The sequence below is a fragment of the Chiloscyllium punctatum genome, chromosome 2, assembly GCF_047496795.1.
Source record: "Chiloscyllium punctatum isolate Juve2018m chromosome 2, sChiPun1.3, whole genome shotgun sequence".
NCBI lineage: Eukaryota > Metazoa > Chordata > Chondrichthyes > Orectolobiformes > Hemiscylliidae > Chiloscyllium > Chiloscyllium punctatum.
The window spans coordinates 75,973,926-75,999,798 of NC_092740.1; the positions used below are offsets into that span (position 1 = coordinate 75,973,926).

General features: G+C 40.8%; 1 protein-coding gene across 3 annotated transcripts in view; it reads left to right on the top strand.

Annotated features, from left to right (window-relative positions):
* The first annotated feature begins 2,551 nt into the window (after positions 1-2,551).
* LOC140485778 (dmX-like protein 1) overlaps positions 2,552-25,873 on the top strand; it is a 243,685-nt gene continuing 220,363 nt past the window's right edge. For all 3 annotated transcript variants that reach the window (XM_072584300.1, XM_072584297.1, XM_072584299.1), the window contains exon 1: positions 2,552-2,927. In XM_072584300.1, the coding sequence (XP_072440401.1) occupies positions 2,841-2,927 (87 nt within the window). In that variant the 5' untranslated portion in view covers positions 2,552-2,840. The remainder of the gene's footprint in view (positions 2,928-25,873) is intronic.

A 25,873-nucleotide genomic window follows, 5' to 3' on the forward strand; every position in this document is an offset into this window, starting at 1 on the left:
CTCATAATGGTTTTGGCGAGCAGCAGTCAAATGTTGAGTTTGCAATTGTTTGCGATCACTGCATGAGACAATGTCCTGCTGAAGTATGAGGTTCTCTGCAGACTGTAAACTAAAATAAATAGCGGTGAGAATTTGAATACAACAGGGATGTCCTCAGGCAACAGCATCAAGTTTAGTAGAGAAATAGGCTACCAGGCAGTATCGATCTCCATGTAGTTGAGTGAGAACTGAGGAAGCACAGTCATCCAGAATAGGGCAGTAAAGTTGGAAAGGTCTGTCATAGAGGGGTCTTCCCAAAGCTGGAGCTTGTGTCAAGGCATGTTTAAGTTCATCGAAGGCTTGCTTTGCCTCTGAGGAGAGCTTGAAGGTACCTTCAGAGGAAGTAAAAGGGGTCAACATCTTGACGAGGACAGCAATGTTAGGGATCCATTGTCGGCAGAAATTGACCATGCCCAGCCACTGACAAACCTGTTTTGCAGTTGTTGGGACCAGGAAGTTGACAATAGGAATAGTATGGCTCTGTTCAAGGTGCGTGAGTCAGCCGACAGGATGAAACCTAGGAACTTTTCCTAGGTTTGTGCAATTGAGAGACAATCTAGTCCAGGAGTTTCAGATAGTTGAGGAGGAGGACAACACCGGAGTGATTAGATTCTTCATCTAGACTGGCAACAAGAAGGTCGTCTGCATATTGGATCAGTGCAGACCCACCTGTGAGGGTGAGAGACTGCAATTATTTCTGTAAGGCCTGAGAGAAAAGTGTCAGTGAATGTATGAAGCCCTGAAGTAGTCAAGTCCACATCAACTGCTGGCCATTAAAAGTAAAGGCAAACGGGTACTGACTATCTTCATGAAGGGGTAGAGAGAAAAAAGCCTGTTGCAAGTCAACAACAGCGAAAAATTTAACATGTGATTGTTCCATGACTAGAATATGAGCTGGATTTGGGACCAGGGCATGAAGAGGCTATAAAAAGCTCTTAAGTCTAGAATCAGTCTATACTGCCAGATTTTGGGACAGCCATAATTTGGGCAGTACAGGCTGATTGGCAAGGGACCAGGATGTCTTGATGGAGAAAATCATCAATTAGAGCAGTGAGGCTTGGTATCGTCTTTTGTTTCAGTGGGTATTGGCGGGTGGATGGCAGAGTAACATTTGGTTTTAAAATGATCTGAATGGGTTCATGTTCCGTAAGTCTAACATAGGAGAATGTTTCAGCCCATACATCAGGGTGGAACAAATCAAGGATATCCCAACTTTCATGGTACAGGAGTGAGGCCTGGTGAGAGGTAGGATTTGGATAATAGAGGACAGTCATCCCTCCTTGGCGTGTTTGCAGATGATAACATTGTAGATCAGCCCTGTTGATTTCACAGTGGACCAAAGGGCCCAAGTCTTTAGCATGGTAAGGCGGATTATGTGATGTGAGGGCCTGAGGTATTTGCCTGTTTCCATAGGTGATCGGGTGTTTGAACATAATCTGCTTCACCCTCCAGCTCAGTGACCCTGACATATGCTGCTTTCTTTTTCTTAACCAAACCATCAATATCTCTAGTCATCCATCATTCCCTGCACCTACCAGCCTTTCTTTTCATCCTAACTGGAATATACTGTCTCTGGACTCTTGTTATCTCATTTCTGAAGGCTTTCCATTTTTCCAGTCGTCCCTTTACCTGTAAACATCTGCCCACAATCAGCTTTTGACAGTTCTTGCTTAATACCATCAAAATTTGTCTTCCTCCAATTTAGAATTTCAACTGTTAGATCTGGTGTATCCTTTTCCATCACTATTTTGAAACTAATACAATTATGGTCGCTGACCCCAAAGTGCTTTCCCACTGACACATCAGTTTTTCACCTTCTCGGGTCGGTACATCCACATGCTGACTCAACTTGATCAACAATTATTGCTATCATTATTGTTTTTCTCCAGAATGACAGTTCACTTGCAGTCAATAATCAATAACATTATTGTCAATGCTTGAAATATACTGACTTTTTATTGTAACTCAGTTCATAGGTGACAAATCTTTGCCACTTACCGAAATCTTATAGTCAGTTATGCAGTGCATCATCTAACTTGTTCAACTAACCACTGTGGTACTTATCACAAAATCACATCTTTAACACTTTATCTTCCTGTTCCATTTCTGTCAACTTTCATCATTGTTCACTGTCGCTCAAGTCCTCGTCCATGTCCCTCATTGCCAGATCCTCCCCAACCTCTGCAAGTCTTCATCCTTGGTTACCTCAATCTTTAGCTCAGCTCTGATTCCCTTTTTCTTCGAATATATCAATTTGTTTTAAATCTCTCCTTCCACGACACAGCTCGGCCCACATTCCTTTGCAGCAAAATAAAGAACCACATTATGTGGTTGTTAAGTGCTCTGAGACGTCTTGAGATTGTGAGAAGTTCCATATAAATGCTGTGTGCATGAAAGTGACAGACTCAGACCAGGCTGGCATGGAAAGCCCATGAATCCAGAGCTTCGAGGAACTCGTCCCGTGACCCGTCTTCATGGCAACAGGAGCCCTGCCCTCCTCGCGGCACCAAGCTCTCGCGAGAGTTGGATGTGTCAGCAAGATGGCGGCGGGACGTTGCGAGCGGTGTTGACGAGGAACGGTCAGGAGGACGGCGGCCATCAGATACGTCAACCGGGACCGAGTGAACGCAGGGCCAACCCAAGCCGGTCGAGTCCAGTCCGACCCGGTCCAGCGTGCAAGTGTCCTTTGGACGGCTGTCTCCTTTGCTAGTCTGAGATGAGCCGAGGAGTCGGGAACCGGCCGGGAGGCTGATTCACCGCTTTATTCGCCGGGCGGGAGGGTACGAGACGTTAAGAGGAGGATGAATCTTCACCAGGTCTTAACCGGTGCCGTCAACCCCGGCGACAGTTGCTTCTCGGTGGGCAACATCGGCGATGAACCGTTCACGGTGAGTGTGTCAGCCCGCGGAGGACTGTAGAACAGCCGATTAGTTTTTGGGGTGGGTGTTGTTTAGCAGCCGTCAAAACAAGTCGCTTATTTGAGTAACCACATCCATTTGGATGGAAGGCATCCTCAGAACCGTGTGTAGCCGAAGGCGGCTTGTGCACCTGTGCACAGCCCCAAGAGATCGTGCACGTCCTGGCCACAGACAACTCGTGAAACCTGGGTAAACATCGGGCTGAGTCCGGATGCTAATAATTATTTTCATCACAATTTTTGTAAAGAGCCTTTTTTGGATAATACGGGTTCTGTACAGGTACTCGCCTGTTGAAGCTGGTAGATTTACTCCATATGTATTCAACTCCGTCTTGTTTTGCTAGTGTGATACTTGAGTGGGAATGGCTTAGTACACATGAACTGGAATTAATGTAACCAAGTAACGTCCCACAGTAGCACTTAATTAATCTTTTAAACTTGACGCTATGTTACTGAAGAGTAGACACCAGAAAGTACTTACGTACCAAATGCGCCAAACCTTAGTTGGGCATCAGCAGGGAAACTGCAATCGGCGACAGTGCAAGTTCACTAGAACAAAAGTCTGCCAATATTCTTCATTCCAAAATACACTCAACAGAAGTAGAATATTACGCGTGTAGCTGCGAGGTCAGTAAAGAAAGCCTTAGGTTTGTTTACACTTTTCAGCATATTTGCTTGACAGCCAGTGAACTATTGAAGTGTAGTATTTAAAAAGATGCTTCATGTTTAAAATTTCTTGGACTTAAAGTTTAAAGATTAAAGTTTTAACGGATTGTGGAAAATGTTTATTTCAAGTTTTTAAGGAACTCGAAAATTTGCTCTGGTCCTTGGAAGTACCGTGTATTTTTAATAGACTTCCGAGAAATCTCATGGTTCATGATTGCTTGATTTGCTATAAACGCTGCTGGGGCAATTTGAATACTATACGTTGTGATATCTAGTCTCAGTTGGGCGAAAAAGCTTGGTGGAGGGATTGTCCAGTTGATTTATCCAATTTCTGATAACTCAAGTACAGGATGTTTTTTTTCTTGATTTGATTAATTAGAGGATCCTGTCAAATAGTCTTTACTGAGCAAACTGAGTTAGAAATATTCCAGTGACAACCCTGTATGATTAGTGACCACATGCCAGGAGCAGACTTTGGAGCATTGTAGGATTTATATTTCCATGTTCAAGAATAACAATTGTCCAAAATGTTATTTTTCCAGAAAGTCATTCTGTGTCAAGGTTTTTTCCTTTTTTCTAAACACTTCATTTTTTTTCTGGTGATAGTTTTGAGGGATAAGCATTTGACCCTCAGTGTTACTGACAATGCATGTCATCATGTATTGGCTTAATTGAATAAGCTTTGTTTTTATAAATGGTTGATTAAGAAGCCAGATTGGTTTAATAATTTAAAACTGATGGTGTTAATTGGCCATTTTGAGAAAATTATTTTACTTTTATGTTGTGACTTGTGGAGTAGTGGGGCCAATGTGCCAGTGCACTTGTTCAGCCTTATCTGTGGTTGTGGTCACTGTTGTATTTTTTAAAAAATGGCAACCAAACAGCAGTGTGAAATTGATCTGGTAATCTGTTTTTGCGATCTTGCTTGAAAGATAAATATTGTTCAGATCATTGGGGATAATTATCCTTCTCTCACTAGAAATGCCATGAGAGCTTCTATGTCCACATGGTTTTAAAGTTTTATTTAAATGATTGCATATCTACAGTGCAACTTTTCCTCACTAAGGCATTGGGTTGTCATTTATGTTTTGGCTCAAATCCTAGATCATTTTCAGTCACATAGAGGCCATTTGGTATGCTGAATAGGTGACAAGGATCATGATTTTTTTTTGTTTTAGGAAGGAGAAATTTGGGTGGATTTAGGAAATGCAATAATTTTACAAGTGGTTGTATATTTACTGCATGGGACATTTAGGTTTGGTTGTTTCAAACCTGTTCTACTTTGAAGCCCTTTCAATCCTAGTGATAGATATTTTGGTTAGCATGCTGGTTTATCATTTGACAGTCAGAAGGATGCCGTTAATTCAACGTTTGCACAACTGCGGTTGGGCAGAATCGTAACTTGGCATTTTGTGTACTAATTGAAGGAAAATTTCCTTAATTAGTACAGGTGGCTACTATAATTCTCTTTTTAAACAGAAACCTGTTTCTGAAAATTTCTCATTTTCACTTCTATCATAGCAATTAATTTAGATTTTGAGGAGATTCTTTGTTTGCAATGAAGGTTGTTTTTAGTGAAGGCTTATCTAGCCTCAACCACATTGGAAGAAAAGTAATGTAATTTAAGGTGGATAAACGTGAGGTTATCCACTTTGGTCGCAGAAACAGGAAGGCAGTTTATTATTTGAATGGTGGCAGTTTAGGAAAAGGTGATGTGCAATGCGACCTGGGTGCCCTCGTGGGACAGTTGTTGAAGATTGGCATGCAGGTGCAGCAGGCATTAAGCAAAACTAATGGCATACTGGCCTTCATAGCGAGAGGATTTGAGTATCAGTAAGAATGTCTACTGGACCTTGATGTGTCCACACCTTGAGTATTGTGTGCAGTTTTGATCTCCTAGTCTGAAGAAGGATATTCTTGCGAATGAAGGAGTCCAGCAAAGGTTCACTGGACTGATTTCTGGGACAGCAGGACTGATATGAGGAAAAACTGAATCGACTGGGCTTGCATTCGCAGGAATTTGGCAGAATGAGCGGGGAATCTCCTAGAAACATACAGCATCCTAATGGACTTGACAGGCTAGATGTGGGAAGACTGTCGCATATGTTGGACAAGTCCGGACCTAGGGGTCATAATCTAAGAATGAAGTAAGCCATTCAGGACTGAGATGAGGAAGAATTTCTTCATTTAGCTCTGAACCTGTGAAACTTGCTCCCACAGGAAGCTGTTGGGGCCAGTTCATGAGATATATTCAAGAGGGAGCTGGATGTGGCTCTTACAGCTAAAGAGATCTAAGGTATGGGGAGAGGGTGGGAATGGGATACTGAAATTGCATGAGGAGTTATGATTGTACTGAATGGTGGTACCGGTTTGAAGGGCTGAATGGTCTACTCCTTCATGTATTTTCTATTTCTATGTAAATACTTAAACTTAAAATTAGGGGGTATCAGTAGAGGCAACATTATTTTGCCCATTCATAAAGTTCCATCAGAACTTAAACGATGTATATCAGATTTTAAGAAACAAGTGCGGCTGCAAGGATAGTTTGAGAAAGGAAGAAAGAACAAAGCTTGCTTTTATGCTAGTGTGGTGAGCAGGTGAAATTGAACAACAAATTGAGTTATAGGATCTGAAATGACTAATGTTGCGATTTCCAGATGGCTGTAAACTATCTAAGTGAAATAGAAGATGCTGCTCATTGAGGATATCATAAGCTTAATTTCAATGATTTAGAGACCAGAGTGCATGCAGAAATGACATGAGAAGTGACTGAGCTTGAGGTCTATCTGAATAATGGGAAGAGTGAAGTGCAGAAGAAAGGATGTACTAATCTCCTGCGGCTAAAAGGGTGAAGGGATATGCAAGGAGAGCAGGGTTAGCATATCAATGTCAATGATCAGCTATGATTATACTAAATAATGAAGCAGGGTCAGGGTTGAATGTCTTACTCTTCATATTTTCCATGTTTCTGGCAAATGGGATGAACACAAATAGAAGTGCCATCAACCACAGTTGGGGAATCCTTGGTGAAGGAAAATGAAGCCATATTGAAAGTATTGACATGGTACTATCAGAACGTGAAACTGAGAAATTTGAACAAAGTACAGCTTGGTAGGCAGGACCCTTGTGGCACAGCAGCAGTATTTCTACCCCTGGATCAGGAGGCCTGGGTGCAAGTCCCACCTACTCCAGAAGTGTGTCATAACATCTCTGAACAGATTAATTAGAAACATAGGTTAAACAAAAATAGCTGTATCACCAGGGCAACATTAATTGGGGAATGCAGAAATGTAGAGGTGAGGCTGCAATCAAATCAACCATGAACTTAGTGAATGGCAGAACACACTCGGGCCAAGCTTGGTGAAGGTAACCAACAATGCTTGGTTTTTGATAAGAGACAAAGTTAGAAATCATGCAACACCAGGTTATCATCCAACAGGTTTATTTGGAAGCACTAGCTATTGGAGCACTGCTCCTTCATCAGGTGGTTATGGAGTGTAAGATCATAAGACAGAAAAGATTAGTGTCATACTGTGATATATTGAACAAACCTGGATTGTTAAGCCTCTCATCTTTTAGGATGCAGGTTTAGGTTCTTTAATATGTAAATCCCAGAACGTCTTTTAAGTCACCTTCTTGAGATAACTGCAGGTTTTATAACAAAAGGTGGCATCTCAGCTCAGTGCATTGAAGGTATGAGGTCAGAGGCTGTCTGTATCCAAGTCTTGAGTCAGACCGGTTCTATTTCCAAAGTGGAATTTACAAAATATTACATGTATTGACTGCCTGCAGATTTTGCAATCTCTTTTGCTCAAAATGCATCTGCAAAATATTCGGCACATACAAATTCACCCCATAGGCTTGTGTATGCGCGTGTGCATGTGAGTGCACGTGAGTGTGTTTGTATGTAAAAGCTTGGTAAAATGTGGGTGTGATGGAGTATAAGCCTGTGAGAGAGTGTTTGAATGTGTGGTGGGGTCACCTGTAGTACGACTTGAACCCAAAATTCCCATGAGGATGGCCTTAACCGGGATCTTGGGTTCATGTCGCACTACAGGTGACCCCACTACACTACACACACTTTCGTGCGCGCACACAACCCCCCCTCACAGACTTATACTCCATCACACCCACACATACTTTAATCAAGCTTTTACACATGCAAACACACACTCTCTCATGCTTGTGCGCACACACATTCAGGTCTATGGGGTGAACTTGTATTTGCGGAATTCATATTTTGCAGTTACATTCTATTTTGTGCATTTTTGGAGCGATCTGCAGGCAATCAATAAATGCAATATTTTGCAAGTTCCACTTTGGAAATAGAACCAGTCTGACTCAAGATTGGGATACAGACAGACTCTGATCTCTCACCTTTTTTTAATAAAACCTTCAGTTATCTCGAAGGTGACTTAAAAAAATTCTGGGATTTACATATTAAAGAACCAAGACCTGTATTCTAAAAGATGAAAGACTGAACAATCCAGGTTTGTTCAATATATCACTGTATGACACTGTAATCTTTTGCTAGAAATTCTGACTTATGATCTTATATTCCATAATCACCTGATGAAGGAGTAGTGCTACAAAAGCTAGTGCTTCCAAATAAACCTGTTAGACTATAATGTGGTGTTGTGATTTCTAACTTAGTCCACTGCAGTCCAATACCGGCTTCTCCACATCATGGCTACCTTTGATAAGTGACCCTCTGAATCTACAGCCTTTTACTTCGAGTCCTGTCCACCGCTTCTCATTATGAACTCCGTTGATCCTCACAAGAGTGATACAGAGGCCACTGACATGTAAGGTAGTCCTTTTGCAAATGATATAGTAGTAGAGACTATAGTGCACTGGGCCAGCCACCTGAAAGGCTCGGATGTTTCAAAAATCTTTTTTCACAAGAATGTAGGCAGTGTTAGTTGCTAATTGCTCTTGAAATGGTTTCCTAGTCTATTCAGTGCTATTCCTGGAGTTGCATGTCGGCCAGACTAGGAAAAGTATTATTGACTTCTCCAAAGGACATTAATGAATGAACATTTTGAGGTAGTTGATAGTTTCTTAGGCACCATCACTGAGATGGGCCTTCAATTCCAGATTTATCCACTGAATTCGACCAGCTGCCGTAATGGCTTTCTAAACTTAATAGCAATGGAGTATTAGCCTAAACTTCTGAATTTCTAGTCCAGTTATATTACCACTACCACTATCTCGGCAGATCATCCAAAAAGTGCTGATAGGGATTGTGGGAGCAGTAGCGAGCTTTCACTACTGATCAGTTTCTTTAGCTTCTTGAGTTGTCTGTCATAACTTGCACTGTGGGTAAAGTGAGGATGTTGGTTCTGATTCCACAGTGAAATGGAGATCACAATCACATCCTCTGGTGCAGTTGATCCGTAATGACATTCCAGCTGACACTCCTCGTGAGTCCAAGTCCAGATCTGGTTGTATAATAATGTTTCCGAGGGTTCTGCCATTTGTTGTATAATTTGCAACTGAATTTGATCTACCAAAATGCAACACTTTCCATTTGTCCAGATTAACTCCATCTGCCACTTCTCAGCCCAAATCTGCATTCTACATCCTACTGTATCTTTTGATAGTTCTCCTCACTCCCTGCAACACTATCAATTTTTTTTGTCATCTACCAACTTAATATCAGATCACCCACATTTTCCTCCAGATCACTTAGGTAGATTATGAACAACAAAAGCCCCAGCACCGATCACTGCAGAACACCACTAGTTACTTATCTCCATTCCAAAAAGCACCCTTCCACTGCTACTGGCATTCTGTATATCAAGCCATCACACCCCCGATTGCATGAAATTCTACGTTTTTTGTACGAGCTTGCCACTAGGTACTTTATCAAATGCCTTACTAAAGTCCATATGGACGACATCCACTGCCCTTCCCACAATCATTCTTGTCATCTCTTCAAAACAAATATCCAAGTTGGTTAAACATGACCTTACTGTCTCTCACCCACGCTGCTTATCAGTAACAAGTCCATTTGCCTCCAAACATGAATCAATCCAGTGTCTCAGTACCTTTTCCAACAGCTTCCCCATCACTGACTTCAGGCTGACCGGTGTGTTATTACCAGGATTATCTCTTGTTTCCCCTCTTAAAGAAAGGAACAACACTGGCCAGTCTACTCTCCTCTGGAACCTCACCTGAGGTCAAAGAGCATGTACAATTATCTGTTAAGGCCCTAGCTATTTCCTCCATGCCCCTCTCAGTATTCTGGAATAGATCCCATCTGGCCCTGAGGATTTCTTTGTATGACAGAAAAATTGGAGTCACCATCACTTCTAATCATAGTTCTATAATGTTACTTTTATGTAAAAAGTGTCGCGGGTTCTACAAGTGACAACACAGGTGGATAAACTAGTCAAGACATCTTTCCTTCATTGGCTGGGGAAATGACTATAAAATTTGCAAGTTGTGCTACAGCTGTATGACACTGTAGGCTGTGTTTGGAATATTGCGTGCAGTTCTGGTCACCACACTTCCAGAAGGGATTAAATGCTTTGGAGAGGAGCAGAGAAGGTTTACCAGGACGTTGCCTGGTCTGGTGGGTTTTATGTCTGAGGAAAGGTTGGACAAACTTGGATTGCTTTCACTGGAAGGATGGAGGCTGAGGACCAACCTTTTAGAGATTGTTAGTCAGAGGCTTCATCTTAGGGGGGGAAAGGTCAAGTACAGTAGAGCATGAGAGGCATGGCACTCATCCACAGATTCAATCAATGAGCACATTGATCTGGACCCAATATACTGGCCACTGCAATGGACAGTTGGAACTGACAACCGGAAGCGGCAGATTCAAACCACCACAAATGCCGGAGAAAAGGTCACAGAAGCGCTTCAGAGGAGGCTCCCAAGCACTGAGGATGTCACCTAGACAGGGGACGAAACGTCTGAAATACAAATTCCCAGCTCGGCGAACAGAACCACAACAACGAGCACCCGAGCTACGAATCTTCTCTCAAACTCTGAGGGGGAAAGTTTTTAGGGGAGAAGTGCAGGGCAAAGTTTTCAGAGGCTGGATGCCTGGAACACACTACCAGAGGAGGTGCTGCAAGCAGGCACGTAAGCAATGTTTAAGGTGTATTATTGATAGACACATGAATAGGAGGCTAGAAACCAGATATAGGGGATAAGCAGCAGGTCTAAATAAGGAATAAAATTGATGCAGGTTTTGTGCTGTTCTTTGTATATGGCTGACCAGGTATTCCATGACCTGCAATTAGCATGTACTGTATTGGAAGGACGCCCTCAGTTTGACTGTTACGGTTACTTTCCATGAGCATCGTGTCTTCAAATGAGACTTGAAACCTGAAGCTTCTGCATCAGAGTCGAGGGTGCCATGTGCTGTGAGATTTGGTCCAACTCGAGTTAGTATTAAAGTGACATTGTTCCAGTGATGTTCAGTATGAGCTTGAGGATCAGTTCATCTTTAGGGTGTTCACTGCTTTCTGGACTTGATGTTGTGTTCAAATATTTTAAATCATGACTACCATCATTTTCAGTGGAATTGTTTAATCAGGATGCTTTTCACGTTTAGAATCATAGACTGCCGACGGTACAGAAAGAGGTAATTTGCCTCTTCAAGGCCCACTGAAGATCATCTCTCCCAGACCCAGCCTCCTATTCTATCCCTGTAACCCCACATTTCCCATGGTTTATTCACCTAGCCTGGACATCTTGGACACTATGGACAATTTAGCATGGCCAGTTCAGCTAATCTACACATCTTTTGGATCGTGGAAAGAAACCAGAACACAGGAAGAAGCCAAACAGACATTGGGAGAATTCAAGGTACCACACCTGCAGTCACTCAAGGCTGGAATTGCACCCAGTTCCCTGATGCTGTGAGGTAACAGCATTAACCACTAAGCCACTGTGCCATCCATACTTTATCTACTTTTCGATTTTTTTTTAAAAGAACATAGAGCATAGAACATTACAGTACAGGCCCTTTGGCCCTCTGTTGTACAAACCCATGGGACCAATCTAACCTACACTATTCCATTCTCGTTCATATGCTTATCCAATGACCATTTATATGTCCTTAAAGTTGGCGAGTCTATCACCTGGAGGTGGTGTGTTCCATGCCCCTACCACTCTGAGTAAAGAAACTACATCTGATATCTGTCCTATATCTATCACCCCTCAATTTGAAGCTATGCCCTCTCATGCTAGCCGTCACCATCCGAGGAAAAAGGCTCTCACTGTCCAACCTATCTAACTCTCTAATTATCTTCTGTCTCTATTAAGTTGCCTCATGACCTTCTTGTCTCTACCAAAAACAGCCTCAAGTTCCTCAGCCTTTCCTCGTAAGACCTTCTCTCCATACCAGGCAGCATCCTAGTAAATGTCCACTGAACCCTTCCCAAAGCTTCCACATCTTTCCTAAAATGTGGTGACCAGAACTGCACGCCATACTCAAAATGTGACCGCACCACCGTTTTGTACAGCTCTCCTGATTCTGAAACACAATCCTTCCATCAATAAAAGCTAACACACTGTATTCCTTCTTAATAACCCTGTTGACCTGGGTGGCAACATTGAAGGAACTATGTACCTGGACACATCTCTCTGCTCATCTGCACCACCAAGGATCTTACCGTTAGCCCAGTACTCTGCATTTCTGTTACTCCTTGCAAAGTAAATCATCTCAAATTTTTCCGCATTAAACTCCATTTGCCACCTCTCAGCCAAGCTCTGCGGCTTATCTATGTCTCTCTGTAACCTGTAACATTCTTCGTCACTATCTGCAATCCTTACTGACCTTAGTGTCATCCGCAAATTTACTAACCCATCCTTCTATGCCCTCATCCAGGTCAGTTATAAAAATGGCAAACAACAGTGGACCCAAAACAGCTCCTTGCAGTACACCACTAGTAACTGGACTCCAAAATGAATACTTCCCATCAGCCACCACCCTCTGTTTTCTGATCCAAACCGCTAAAACACCCTCAATCCCATGCCTCTGTATTTTGTGCAATAGTCTACTGAGGGGAGTCTTATCAAATGCTTTACTGAAATCCATATACACCACATCAACTGCTTTATCCTTATCCACTTGTTTGGCCACCTTCTCAAAGAACTCAATAAGGTTTGTCAGGCATGACGTACCCTTCACAAAACTCTGTTGACTATCCCGAATCACCACCTAGAAGATTATAAGAGATAGGATTTATAATCTTTTCCAACACTACCCACAACCAAAGTAAGGCTGACGGGTCTACAATTACCAGGGTTGTCTCTACTCCCCTTGAGCAAGAACAGCATTTGCTATCCTTTAGTCTTCTGGCACTATTCCTGTAGACAATAGCGACGTAAAGATCAAAGCCAAAGGCTCAGCAATTTCCTCCCTGGCTTCCCAGAGAATCCTAGGATAAATCCCATCTCGCACTGAGGACTTATCTATTTTTACACTTTCCAGAATTGCTAACACTTCCTCCTTATGCACCTCCATCCCATCTAGTCTAGTCGCCTGTATCTCAGCATTCTTCTTGACCACATTGTCTTTGTCTTTTTCTCGTGTGAATACTGAAGAAAAGTGTTTACATCAATACAGCCCTTTAAGCTCTTTTGCCTTCTACTTTTGTTTTCCTTTTATTTTCGTCACCTTTCCTTCCTATGCTCCACTTGTCAAAATACACTGGAAGCTTCTTTTCATCAAAAGGTGTTCATACCTGCATTACCTCTGTGGGCGGCATGGTGGTACAGTGGTTAGCACTGCAGCCTCAGCGCCAGAGACCCGGGTTCAATTCCCACCTCAGGTGACTCTGTGTGGAGTTTGCACATTCTCCCCGTGTCTGTGTGGGTTTCCTCCGGGTGCTCCGGTTTCCTCCCACAATCCAAAAATGTGCAGGTTAGGTGAATTGGCCATGATAAATTGCCCGTAGTGTTAGGTGAAGGGGTAAATGTAGGGGAATGGGTCTGGGTGAGTTGCGCTTCGGCGGGTCGGTGTGGACTTGTTGGGCCGAAGGGCCTGTTTCCACACCGTAATCTAAACCTCCAATTCCTGCTGGTCACGTTCAGAAAAAAGAACCCTGATAAGTCTAATGTATCTCTTCTCGAACTGGCACAAAATACCAGATGCGAGACATCTGAAATCTAAATGAGATATGGAAAATGTTCAGATTAGGTGGAAGTAAATAGAATTTATACTATTGATTGACTTTATGACAACTGGGAAGAAGTTAGATGCACCAATATTTAAGCAAATAGAGGCAGTGAAAGGTCATCAACTTGAAATATTAACACTGCTCTTCATATAGAACCTGCTTTCTAATTAAAGTTTTTTTTTGTTTTTAATTTCAAATTTTCCTCTTCAGCCCCATTCTACTTGAGAAAGAACAATTTTTGATGCACATATGAATGGGAAACTGCCAAATGGCTGAGGAACAAATCTTGGCTAATGTAGCACAAAAGCAGTTTCATATATTTAAAATGTTTTTTGCACTTGAGTGGATCTGATGGCAAAAATACAGTATTCCCTATGTTGATTCACTTAAGGCAAGCAACTTTTCAGCACTGGAAATATTGTTTCTCAAAACAAAGCACTAGATCTGTGAATTTGGATTTGGTTTGTGGTTATGCTTTTGCTAAAGGTAAACAAGAGTCACTTCTAGTTATTCCATGTTCCATAGTCTGTTTTCTAGACTTCTGGAAATCTTGGATAAGCCTGTGATCTTTCACTTCAGGATATATTTTACGAAATTAAATAAACTACTTGCAAGTTTTCAAATGATAAATTGGAGGATTTATCATTAGTTTCAAAGAACTTGGTTGTAATTATAGCCAACCAAGTTGGATTTATATGTTGTCCTGTGTTTCTTTGTCACTGCAATGCAAGGACTTGTTGTCTCATTTAGCTCTGTATTGTTCGAGAGTCAGCTTTTTATCTGGCCAGTTGGTTCATGATGTCATCAGCATGGGTTCAGTTCCTGCACTTGCTGAAGTTACCATGAAGGATTGACCTTCTCTTACACTTCCCTCACCTGAGACATGATGACCCTCTGGTTCAACCACCATAACTCCTCTGTAAGGAGAGGCAGCCTAATGTTCCAGTAGGTCTTTGGCAACTTTACCTTTTTTTCTGGTGGACCTTGGGTCATTGTGTTGGAGGTGATAAACATAAATGCCAATTGTTATTGGGACTAGGAAACAAATATGGTGGACTGAATAAAGTAGATCTTGCAGGTGCTCGAATTGCAGGCTTTCACATCACTTAAGTGGCGAAAGAAATGGAGGCTATAGAACTCTGAAATAAGTATTGAAGATTTGAAAATTGTTCACATTATAGAAGAGGAAGCCCTGGAGGTCTCAGAAAACAAAGGTAGATAACTCTCCAGGACCTGATCAAGTGTATCCCAGTACATTGGGAGAAGTTAGCGAGGAAATTGCCAGGCCCCCAGTAGAAATATTTGTATCATCTATAACCACAGGTGAGGTGCCATAGGACTGGAGGGCTATAAAGGGAAGCCTGCAAACTATAGACTATAGTTTGCGAACTATAGAGTTTGTCGTCGGTCATGGCCAAGTTGATGGAGGTGATTCTGAAAAGTAGGATTAACATTGATTTAGAGATTAAGGATAGTCAGCATGGCTTCGTGTGGAAAAGCGTGTCTCTCAAACTTGAGTTTTTTTTTGAAGAATCAATTTAAAAAGTTTGAGGGCAGAGTGGTAAACGTTTACTTGGATGTCTAGTAAAGTCTTTGAAGTTCTGCATGGTAGACTAAATTGTAAAGTTGGATCACATGGGAATCTGGGTGAGCTTGCTAATTGAAAACAAAATTGGCTTTGCAGTGGGTGGTGGTGGAGAATTGTTTTTCAGACTGGAGGCCTGTGACCAATAGTGTTTGACAGGGGTGGCTCCTGGATCCACTTTTCTCATTTGTGTAAATGATTTGGTGGATGTAATTAAGGAGGTATGGTTAATAAGTTTGTGGATGACACCAAGTTTGGAGGTATAGTGCATATGGAGCTGGTTGACTAAAATTACAAAGAGATCTTGATAAATTGGGCCAGTGGCCTGTGGAATGGCAGATGGAGTTTAATTTGGATGAATGCAAGATATTGCATTTTGGTAAAATAAACAAGGGCAGGACTTTTATGATGAATTGTAGGGCTCTGGGTAATGTTGTCGAACAGAGACCTGGAGTTCAGCTATGTAATTCTTTGAAATTTGTCTCAGGTGAAATTTGTTTAAGGTGTTTTACACACTTGCCCTCAATGCTCAGAACCTTTGAGTATAGGAGATGGGACGTCATGTTGAGATTGTATAAGGCATTGGTGAGGTCCCATTTGGAGTACTGTGTGCAGTTTTAGTCACCTTGTTTTAGGAAGGGTAAACTGGAGAGGGGAAAAGATTTATCAGGTTGTTGCAGGAAATGGGGGGTTTGAGTTAAAAATACTCTGGGATGTTTTTCACTGTAGCTAGGGAGTTTTGGGGGTGACTTTATAGAAGTTCATAAATCATGAGGGGTATAGATAGGGTCAGGAGCAAAGTCATTTTCCTAAGATGGAAGAGTTCAAAATTTGGGGGTGTATTTTTAAGGTGAGAAGAGGAAAGTTTGAAAAGATCATAGGCAGTTTGTTTTTCTAGTAGCTTGTGAGTGGAATGAACTGCCAGAGAAAGTTGTGGGTACAAGTACAATTAGGACAGTTAAAAGGCATTTGGAGAAGTACACAAATATGCAAGGTTTGGAGGGACATGGGGCAACTGCAAGCAGGTGGGGCAGGTGGAACATGGTCAGTGTGGACTAGTTTGACTGAGGGGTCTGTTTTCATGCTGTATGACTCCGACTCTCTGACTATGACCAACACTAACCTGAAAAAGTGGAAGAATTATTATTTGCAGTAGCACTAGCAAATTAGAAACACTAGCATGAAAGGTCAAGAGAGTGTAAAATCACACTAATGGGGAATTGGATTTTATGAAGTCTTCATGAGAAAGTGAGTTCAGTAATTAACCATTTGAAATTGCACAAGCCCATTTTCTTCCTGTGCAGTAAACTATTATAATTCTAGGTCAGTGACTTCAGTTTTCAGATTATTGTAACCAGTTATGCAAATGCTTTTGCTGTAAATGTTGAGGAAAAGCAGGACTTACTTACCAGTAGGAAGCATGGTGATTTGAACAATTCGTCTTGAATCTGAAATCTAGCTGATGGCCCTTGAGGACAATGCTTGAATTTGATGACTTTTTTTTTGTCCTGAGCAAGGGTAGAAATTTAGCACTTTTCATCTAGTGTTGATGTCAAACACTCTTTACGTAACTGCGTTACAATTCCAATGCTTTGCTTTGCCCTCAAGCTGAAGAGCTCACCCTGATTTGTGTTATTTTTCCATATCTAGTATCACCTGCATTGCTCCTTTTTTTTTGTAAATTACAGTAAAGTGCCAAACTAGAAATATTTTTTGCCCATGTTTACTGGTACTACATTGAGGCTGTCTGACCTCAACACTGACTGAGGAGACTCTCATCTTTTAAAATTTAAACTGGATGCATATGATATCTGAAGTAAAATCTGTTACTGACCTGTTAGGGAAATATATTATTTGTCATTAAATAAAGTATGCATCTACAGAAATATAGTGCAGTTATACTGTGGCAGAAGTTATTACAAATTCTGGCACAATCTGTGCAATGATATGGGCTAAACTTGGTGGTTAAATGCTTATTAAAGTTGAGTTCAGTCTAAGTGGGACAGTAAAGTTTTTACAAATAAGTTAGCACAGCATCAAGCAAGCCTAATGATGAATATCTTAAATGAGTACTGGACTTGGATAAAATGTTGAACTGTATTGCTACTGATGTGAAACTTGCGGTTTGGAAGTAATTGTGACTGTGATTTATTGGCAGGCTTGCTGATATTCTTTGGGAATTGTTCATTGTTGATGTTATAAGTGCTTCAAGGCTATTTAATTAAATGACTTGGACCAACTCAAAGAGCAGCAAAATAAGTGGAAGCGCATGGCTATGAAAGTCAACAGTGTCAGTTTACCAAAGGAAATGAGTCTTCAGATCCAATCAGAAATAACTTAGAAGATTACAGTAGTTCAGAAAGAGTTGGACTGGCAAATATACAAAAGCTTGTTTTTGATAACTTGAATAATTATTAAAAGGTCATTAGCATCGAGGGATCTAAAAAGCCAGACTTAATATTGACTAATTTGATCACTCTCTGCAGAGCTGGAGAGTGCGGAGGTATAGGTCCTACATTGCAGGATTTGCTTGATTTCAGGAGGATTCTGGTGGATCGGAAAACTGCTTCTGTGACACTGTTCAAGAAGGGAAAGAGACCGAAAGCAGCACACTGTACACCAATTAGCTTGATATCTCTGTTTGGGAAAATGGTACATTCCGTAACTAAAAAAGGAATAGCCGGACGTTTAGACCATAAGGAGCAGGAGTAGATTGTTGAGTTCCTCTCAAGCCTGCTCCGCCATTTGTGAAGATCTTGGTTTATCCAACATTGCTCAAACCCACTTTGCTGCCCTTTGCCTGTAACCCTTGATTCCCTGACTTAACAAGAATCTTTCTATCATCGCCTTAAATACACAGAAGGACTGTCTGTGAAAAGGAGTTCTTCTGATAAACAGGTTGAGTATTTTAGGAAATTCATCATCTTTAGAAAAGCTGAATGGGATAAAGTAGTATCAACATGGTTTTATAAAAGCAAAATAATACTTGCAAGATTTGCTTCAGTTCTTTGTTATCACCAGTAGATTTGATTTAAAAAAAAATAGTGTATTTTTATTACCAGAAGGCAATTGATAAGGCCCCAAATGTTAGGTTAGTGCACATGTTAGCTCAGTATTTTGATTAATGCTTAAGTATGGATTGATTAACACACTGAAGATTAAATGATTTAGTTGGGTCTTTACTGGGCCCTGTAACTGGTGGAGTGCCATAATGATCAGTCGTAGCTCAGTTATTTCCAATCAGTATTAATGGCTTTGAGGAGAGGGAGTTGCAAACACAAAGTTACCCACTCCTGCCATGATCTGGTGAACCTCTTTATGCTGTTAGTCTTTTAACTGCGTGAGGAGACAATATTTTCACTGAGAATTGGTGAATTACTATTATTGTATGCCACAATTCTTTTGAAAGGATCTATTTAAATTGTGACTCTTCACATGATTCAACAGACTCAGTGCAAGTTTCTCCATGATTGAAACCTCCCCATTTACATTCTATGAAATCTCTAGGTAATATTTGGCTACTTAAATGTTCTCCAGTGGTAATGGGGAAACATCACTTTTTGAGACCTGACCTCGATTGTTCTTGATCGATCTCTTTCACAATATGACAACAGGGAAAGTACTCAAATGTCATGAATCAACTGTTTCCAAAAGTTGGAACCTATAAATAACTTGCAATTGTAACACTGAAACTAATTTAGAATTAGTTGCAGGACTTTGTACTATGCTTACCAGACAAATATTAATGTTGTGCAACCTTTTATTCACACTTTAAACTAATATATTGCTGTAAGAACTTGTGTATTTGTGATTATAAATGAATGCGGTTCTATAATTATTTGAGGCTGATATACAGATTAGCCAGTTTCCCATTTGTATTATTGATTAGTTTAAAGTTGGAACCTTAACTCTGCAAACTCTTAAAATTAATTTCGTATGTTTGCTTTGTACTTGGGCAGATATTTTTCTTTAAATTTTGGAAAAATCGTGAACTATGCAGAATGGAGTATGTAGCATGATGGAATCAAAGTTGATTTCCTGACAACTGACTCCCTTGTGCAACTTTTTTAAAAAAAATCTTAGTGCTTCCAGATTACTAATGTAAGCACTTTGTTGGAAAAATTTGTACTAGGTTGCAGTTGTTCTGGAAGTATATCAATGTTAATTACTCTGTCCTATACGGTCGTATCACATGGCTGACGACAAAAGGATACGAATGTTGACTTGATTTCTTGGTTCATAATTGCACTTGCTCAGATTCAGTTGCTATGCTATTCATATTGTGTACAAAAATTATACTTCATAATTTTCAGAAGTACCCTGTAGCAATGATAGAATTTCATTTCCCAATAGCTAAAGTATTATGTATTTTGAGAATCAATCAAAATCATTCCTAGATGGTTTTGCAACCATAAACTGGAACATTGTGCTACAATTAACCATTTATTGATACTGCAGTAGAAAATTAGTTTAAAAACAAAAGTGTTTCATTTAATGAGCTTAACAATATCTGTTTTTAAGTGCAGGTATTTCACATTTAACCTCGTTCAAAGTATTTATTAGTTTGTGGAAATTCCTGGCAAATGTGCTTAAAAATGCTGAAGTCTATCTTGGTGTAAAAAATGCTGTGATTGTTTCCGTCACATGAGGGTTACACTGGACCACAGCAGCAAGCATCTTGCTGAGTTGGTCGTATCATAGAAATTACCAAAGAGAAGTCATGTTCTTTGCTATCAAGTATTTAGTTGTGGAAATAGGCATGGGCGGTGTCATCACATTGCACTTTGTAGACAGCAGGGGAGATGAGGGAGGTGAATGGAGGGGTAGTTCAAAAAACATTGCACTAGGCTGGTGATGACTGGAGATTGAAGGGTCTGGGAGCATGTGTTAGTGCTTTAATTATTGTATTATCAGCTGAAATTCCTCAGCAGAGCGCTTTCCTAATTTTTCCTGTGTCATTGCATGGATGGGAACTGATCTTTCCTTTTCCATTCCAAGTTGCTGTCTAGTCCAGGAGACATGTCCTGAACCTTGCAACACAACCTTTTGGGGCTTCTGTCTTTGCATAGAAAAGTAAAAAAATTCACTTAACTATATATCCCCTATACACTAAATTTCTCGTTTCTCCCCCACTTGAATGGTGCTCTGATTATAGTACTGTGTGAGTTTGCTCGTATTTCCTTTAGTCTGTTCACTTGTCTGCACTGGGAGCAAGAACCTCATACCTACTGGATGAGGGTACTTGCTGAGGCTCATCCAAAGCTAAGTTCTGGATCGCCATAGCGACATTACTTCCAGTCAAACTGATCTTGACTGAACTTGACCATGAACCTAGAGTTGATGTAATTATTCAAAAGGGTTGTTGTCGAGAAGGCTTTGGCACGGTAGTTAATGTTCAGGCTCCTGGCCAGTGGTGCAGTGTTGCGCTCTCCTCTCCTTTTTTTAGGCCAGGATGGTGTTGGCGCTTCGGCTGCAGCATTGGTGGTGTGGATCAGGACCCCCTCGAGTGAGGGGTATGGACAAGGTGAATAGAGAGCAGCTGTTCCCCTTGGTTGAGGGGTCAGTCACAAGCAGGCAAAGTTGTTAGGTAAGGGGCAGGAGATTTAGAGAGGGTATGAGGGGAGAAAAATGTTTTCACTCAGTGGATGGTGAGAATCTGAAATGCACTGCCTGGGAAGGTAGTGGAGACAAAAAAAAACTGCAGATGCTGGAATCCAAGGTACACAAGCAGGAGGCTGGGAGAACATAGCAAACCGGACAGCATCAGGAAGTGGAGAAGTCAACATTTCGGGTGTAACCCTTCTTCAGGGCAGGCTGGCAATCTTAAAACATTTTTAAAAAAGACATAATATTTGGATGAGCAATCAAGTATCACAACATTGACGAATATGGGATATGTGCAGGAAATGGGGATTTATATGCTAGTTATCAGTGCAGGCTTGATGGACAGAAGTCCCCTTTTTTTTTGTGTTGTATGAATCTAAGGTGTAGAGAAAGGAGATTTGCAAGAATGCTTCCAGGAATGAGGAAGTGTATAGAGATAGCCTTCTCTTCTCCAAGGAAACCTGTGTTTCAAAATTGAGAGGCATCAAGACAATGTAGTTTTCAATCATGAAAGGATTGAGAGCAAGAAAATTCACATTTGAAGGAATTGGCAAAAGTGATAGAAAAAATCTTTCTCCCACAGCAAATGGTTTCATTCTGGAATGTTTTACCTGAGAGTCTGGTAGAGGAAGATTCAATCGTTGCTTCAAAAGGCAATCGGACTGTAGTTTGAAAAGAATAAATGTTTCTGGGTTATGGAGAGAAGGCTAAAGAATGTCATTAAATAAAATATTCATTCCAAGTAGTTTGAACGGCCTCCTGTGCTATCATCATTGTGTGATTTAGTGATCATTTGGTAGGTATAGAATTCGGGTAACCTGAGGTGCGTATGAGGAGACGAGAGAAACCTGAGAAAGATGAGCGTTCAAGGCTGTGTTAATGGGAGCCTGCGTGGATGTTTGACCTAGTAATATGGGAAGGGGGTAAGTAGATAGACGGTTCATTGGATGTTCCTTAAGTGTTATTGAGGAAATCAGCCACACTTGGAGGGGAGATGGAAAAAAATGAGTTGGTCTAAAAAGAAAAGTGGAATACAACTCCTTTGTACAATTTTATAATGTGATTTTCCTTGGCTCATTGTAACATGCTTAACCTAAGTCCCATTGCCATCAGGGTAAGAATTGTTACTTGAAAAGATGTGTTGATACAGTCATGAAATTTACATTGATACACCTGGCTTAGTGAAGATGCTTTGAAACAATGTTCCAACTGCGCAATCATGGTCATTACCATTATTTATTGAAATAATTTGAGTTAAATTTTGGCACTAGTTGACATGGAATCATAGAATGGTTACGACACAAGAAAGCTATTTGGGTGTGTCCACGCTTGACAGGTACAGCGTCTCATTCTGTGCAACGTTTTCTTGGCCCGACACATTTTATTCAAATAATTGTCAAATCCCCTACAGTTGGTGTGATTGGATTTGCTTACTTCAAGTTATAGAGGCCAGATCTGCTTAAACTGTAGGCTGTAATCCCTCGTGCAGTCCTGAGATGGGATTCTGGGGTCATAAGCTCTGAGGCAGCAGTGGCTGCCATTGAGCTCTGAGTGTTAATGGCTGTGACGTCCCTCTCAATCTAAATCTTTGCATTTTTAAATGGTGGATGCTTATTGTTTGATTGCTTCTCCAAACAAAGCTAGGACTTTTAAAATCCTGTTGTGTAAAGTGTTACCTAAATAGGAAACTAAGTGTTCCTACATCATCATGGGAAGGAAAACAAGATCACATGACTACAGGGAGATGGGTTTCTCTTGCCTCCTGCTAGAGGTGAAGTCTTGCCCTGTACACTGTAAATTCTATGTTTAAATATAGTGTTATGTTTGCTGCCAGACAAAACTTCAACTGTTAACAAAACTATGGGTCAGATGGCAAACAAAGTAGATGAACAGAAATTGCTGAAGATTAAATGCTATCTTGGTCTCACCCTATGCCACTCTACCCACATGCCAGTCTTAGTGTCTCCCCCATTTCTGGATTCCAGATAGAGTTTCTGGACCCGAATCACTCACTGCTTAAAGTTTTTAATTGGATGACGAATCAGATTGTACATAACCACCTTGAATTGTTGTTTTCTTGTCCTTTGCGCTTCCACCATTTGGATCAGTTTCTCTATCAAATCAAAGTTTTTTTTTTGATTTCATTCTCTGGACATTATTATTGCTGGCAAGACTGCCTTTTACTGCATGCTCTCTTGCCATGAGAAGGGTACATAATGTGATGCAGCCAAAGACTTGCTTAGCGACTTCAATGGACAGTTCAGCCATCGGTATAACAGTGGCAGGTTCCCTTCCAGAATCTACAGCTCCATGATCACATTGAGTGATACTTTTGTTTGCAAGTTGTAAAATAAGTATTTTGAACTATAACATTAATATTCTGAAGAATGAGATCATAGTTGAAGACTCTGAATTTCCAGTTGAATATCCTAACTATTATGGTATTACTACTGCAGATTGTGCAAGTTTCATTGAGGCCTGGGTTATGTGATCTACTACAGAAACGTAAAAGCTGCTGCAAAGCATTGTATAAAGCAACTTGATTTTGTTTGGCTTTGGAGTCTGTCCAGCGTCTATTCTGGTATTTTCTATGATGGAGAGGTCTGGTGATATCCTATCTATTCAGGAGGGAGGTTCTATTTTAGCAAGGTTGAATAGGGGGCTCAACATGTTGAACACACTCCATTATTTACCTCTTTCCTTCGAAGACTGAGAGGAGTCACCTATAATTCTCCATTTTCCTGTTTCTGCAATTATGCGAATGTTGATTATCTATGTGTAGAAAAAGAGAACATTTTAAAAACTTGGGCTATTTCTCACTTAGCTTGTATGAGTTGACTTTAAGCGTCTCTGAAAACCCCTGAATTGTTATAATAGGAGCACTTAGATTACTAACTTCCTGGTTATAGCTTTCCAGTGGTATATGTAAATGTCTTTTAGCCTTCTCTCTTGTCCTTAAGTTCATGAATTTTTTATCTCCTGATTTGGCTTGGTCTTCTACAAACACACTAAACCAGTTTCAACCCTTTTGTTTAGGAATGGAATATAGCTACATATGTTCTGTTTGGGAAAATATTATTGACAACAGTCATTGGTGCTATTTGTTATAACAGTAAATGGGTGCAGTAATTGTTACTGCTCTTGTAGTAATGGCTTAACATTATTTTTACCTGTCATTTTTGATTTTAATACTGCTTATTTAAAATACATGGGAGTAGGCCATTCAGTCCCTCAAGGCTATTCCACAATGGAATGTGATCATGGTTGATCTGCAGCCTAACTTTATTTATACTTTTGGCCCATATCCCTTAATACCTTTGCTTGACACACATTTGTCTGTCCCAGATTTAAAATTAACAACTTCAGCATCAATTGCCATCTGTGGCAGAGAATTTGCATTTGGAAGTGTTTTCACACATCTCTCTTCAACTAATTTTTCGAATATGCCCCCAAGTTCTAGCATCTCTAACCAGTGAAAATAATTTTAATGGCCCTGACATTTCCTGTTATCATCTTGAAGACTTTTGATCAGATTTTCCATTTAACCTTGGAAATTCTGGAGTAAGCAGGATGAATTTGTATAATCTTTCAAATTTAACACCTGAAGTCCAGGTATTGTTCTTAGAAAAGTACATTGTATTCCCTCCAAGGCCAATATATTCTTCCTAAGATGTGGTGCCCAGATCTGTTCTCAATACTCCCTCTGTCATTGCAATTTTTTGTCAAGACTCCTTTTCAGTGAGTAATTCAGGTTTGTGACTGTGCTCTGAACTTTTGAAGAAGTGTCCCTTGACTTGACATTCTCACTTAATTCTGTTTTTTGTCCAGAGATGCTGCCTAACCTTGAGTTTCTCCAGCAGTTGCTATTTTGCTGTGTTTCAAATATCTAGCTTCTGCAGTTATTTGTTTTATGTAAGAAAAAGTAGGTGATAATGGGGCCTATGAATCGTTGAAAATTCATAGGTTACTTTCAGAACAGCCAATTTCATGGCAAAATCTGTGATTGTGGGAGTAGACGACAGATGAGGAAGGAGGTGTATTTGTTCTGAAATTGTTAAGCTCAACGTTGAGTACTGAAGGCTGCAAGATACCTAATTGGAAGGTGTGATATTGTTTTTCCAGATTACATTGAGCTTTACTGGAGCACTGAAGCAGTGCTGAGACAGAAGTGTTGGCATCGAAGTACAGTTGTGTGTTGAAGTGGGTGGGCAAGGAAGTTTGGGCACATTTTTACAGGAGAATGTAGGTGCTGTGCAAAGCGATCATCTAGTCTGTTATATCTCTCCAATGTAGAGGAGACTGCGTTGTGAGCAGCAAACATATTAGACGAGACTGAATGAAATGCCTTAAAGTAGCTGTTTCACTTGGAAAGTGTATCTGACACCTTGGATGGTGAGGGAGAGGATATAATTGGGCAAGTGTTTGCACCTTAAGGGAAGGTGTGATGGGAGTGTAGGAGGAGGATTTATCAGAAGGGTCCCTGTGAAATCTGACCAGGGATGGGAATGTGTCTGGTTGTGGCATCTTGCTAGAGGTAGCCAAAATGTCAGCTTATCATCCTTTTACATCAGAAGACTGGTGGTTTGGAAAGTAAGGACAAGGGACTCTTAACGTTGTTGTGGGAGGGAAGGGAAGGTGTGAGAGTAAATGCATAAGAAATGAGTTGGACACATCTAAGGACCTTGCCAACTGGTAGCAGGGAATCCTTGGTTGAGGAAAATAAGGTGCACATGCCCTAAGGCCTTCCCTGCAGATGGTAGCATCATCCAAGCCGATGAGATGGAGACACTGCGCGAATGGAATGACGTCTTCACAGGAAGCAGAATGTGAGGATGTATAGTCAAGGTAGCTGTGGAAGTAGTCAGATTTTGTAATGGATATCAGCAGGCAACATACAAGCTTCAGGACTCAACATAGGTTAAC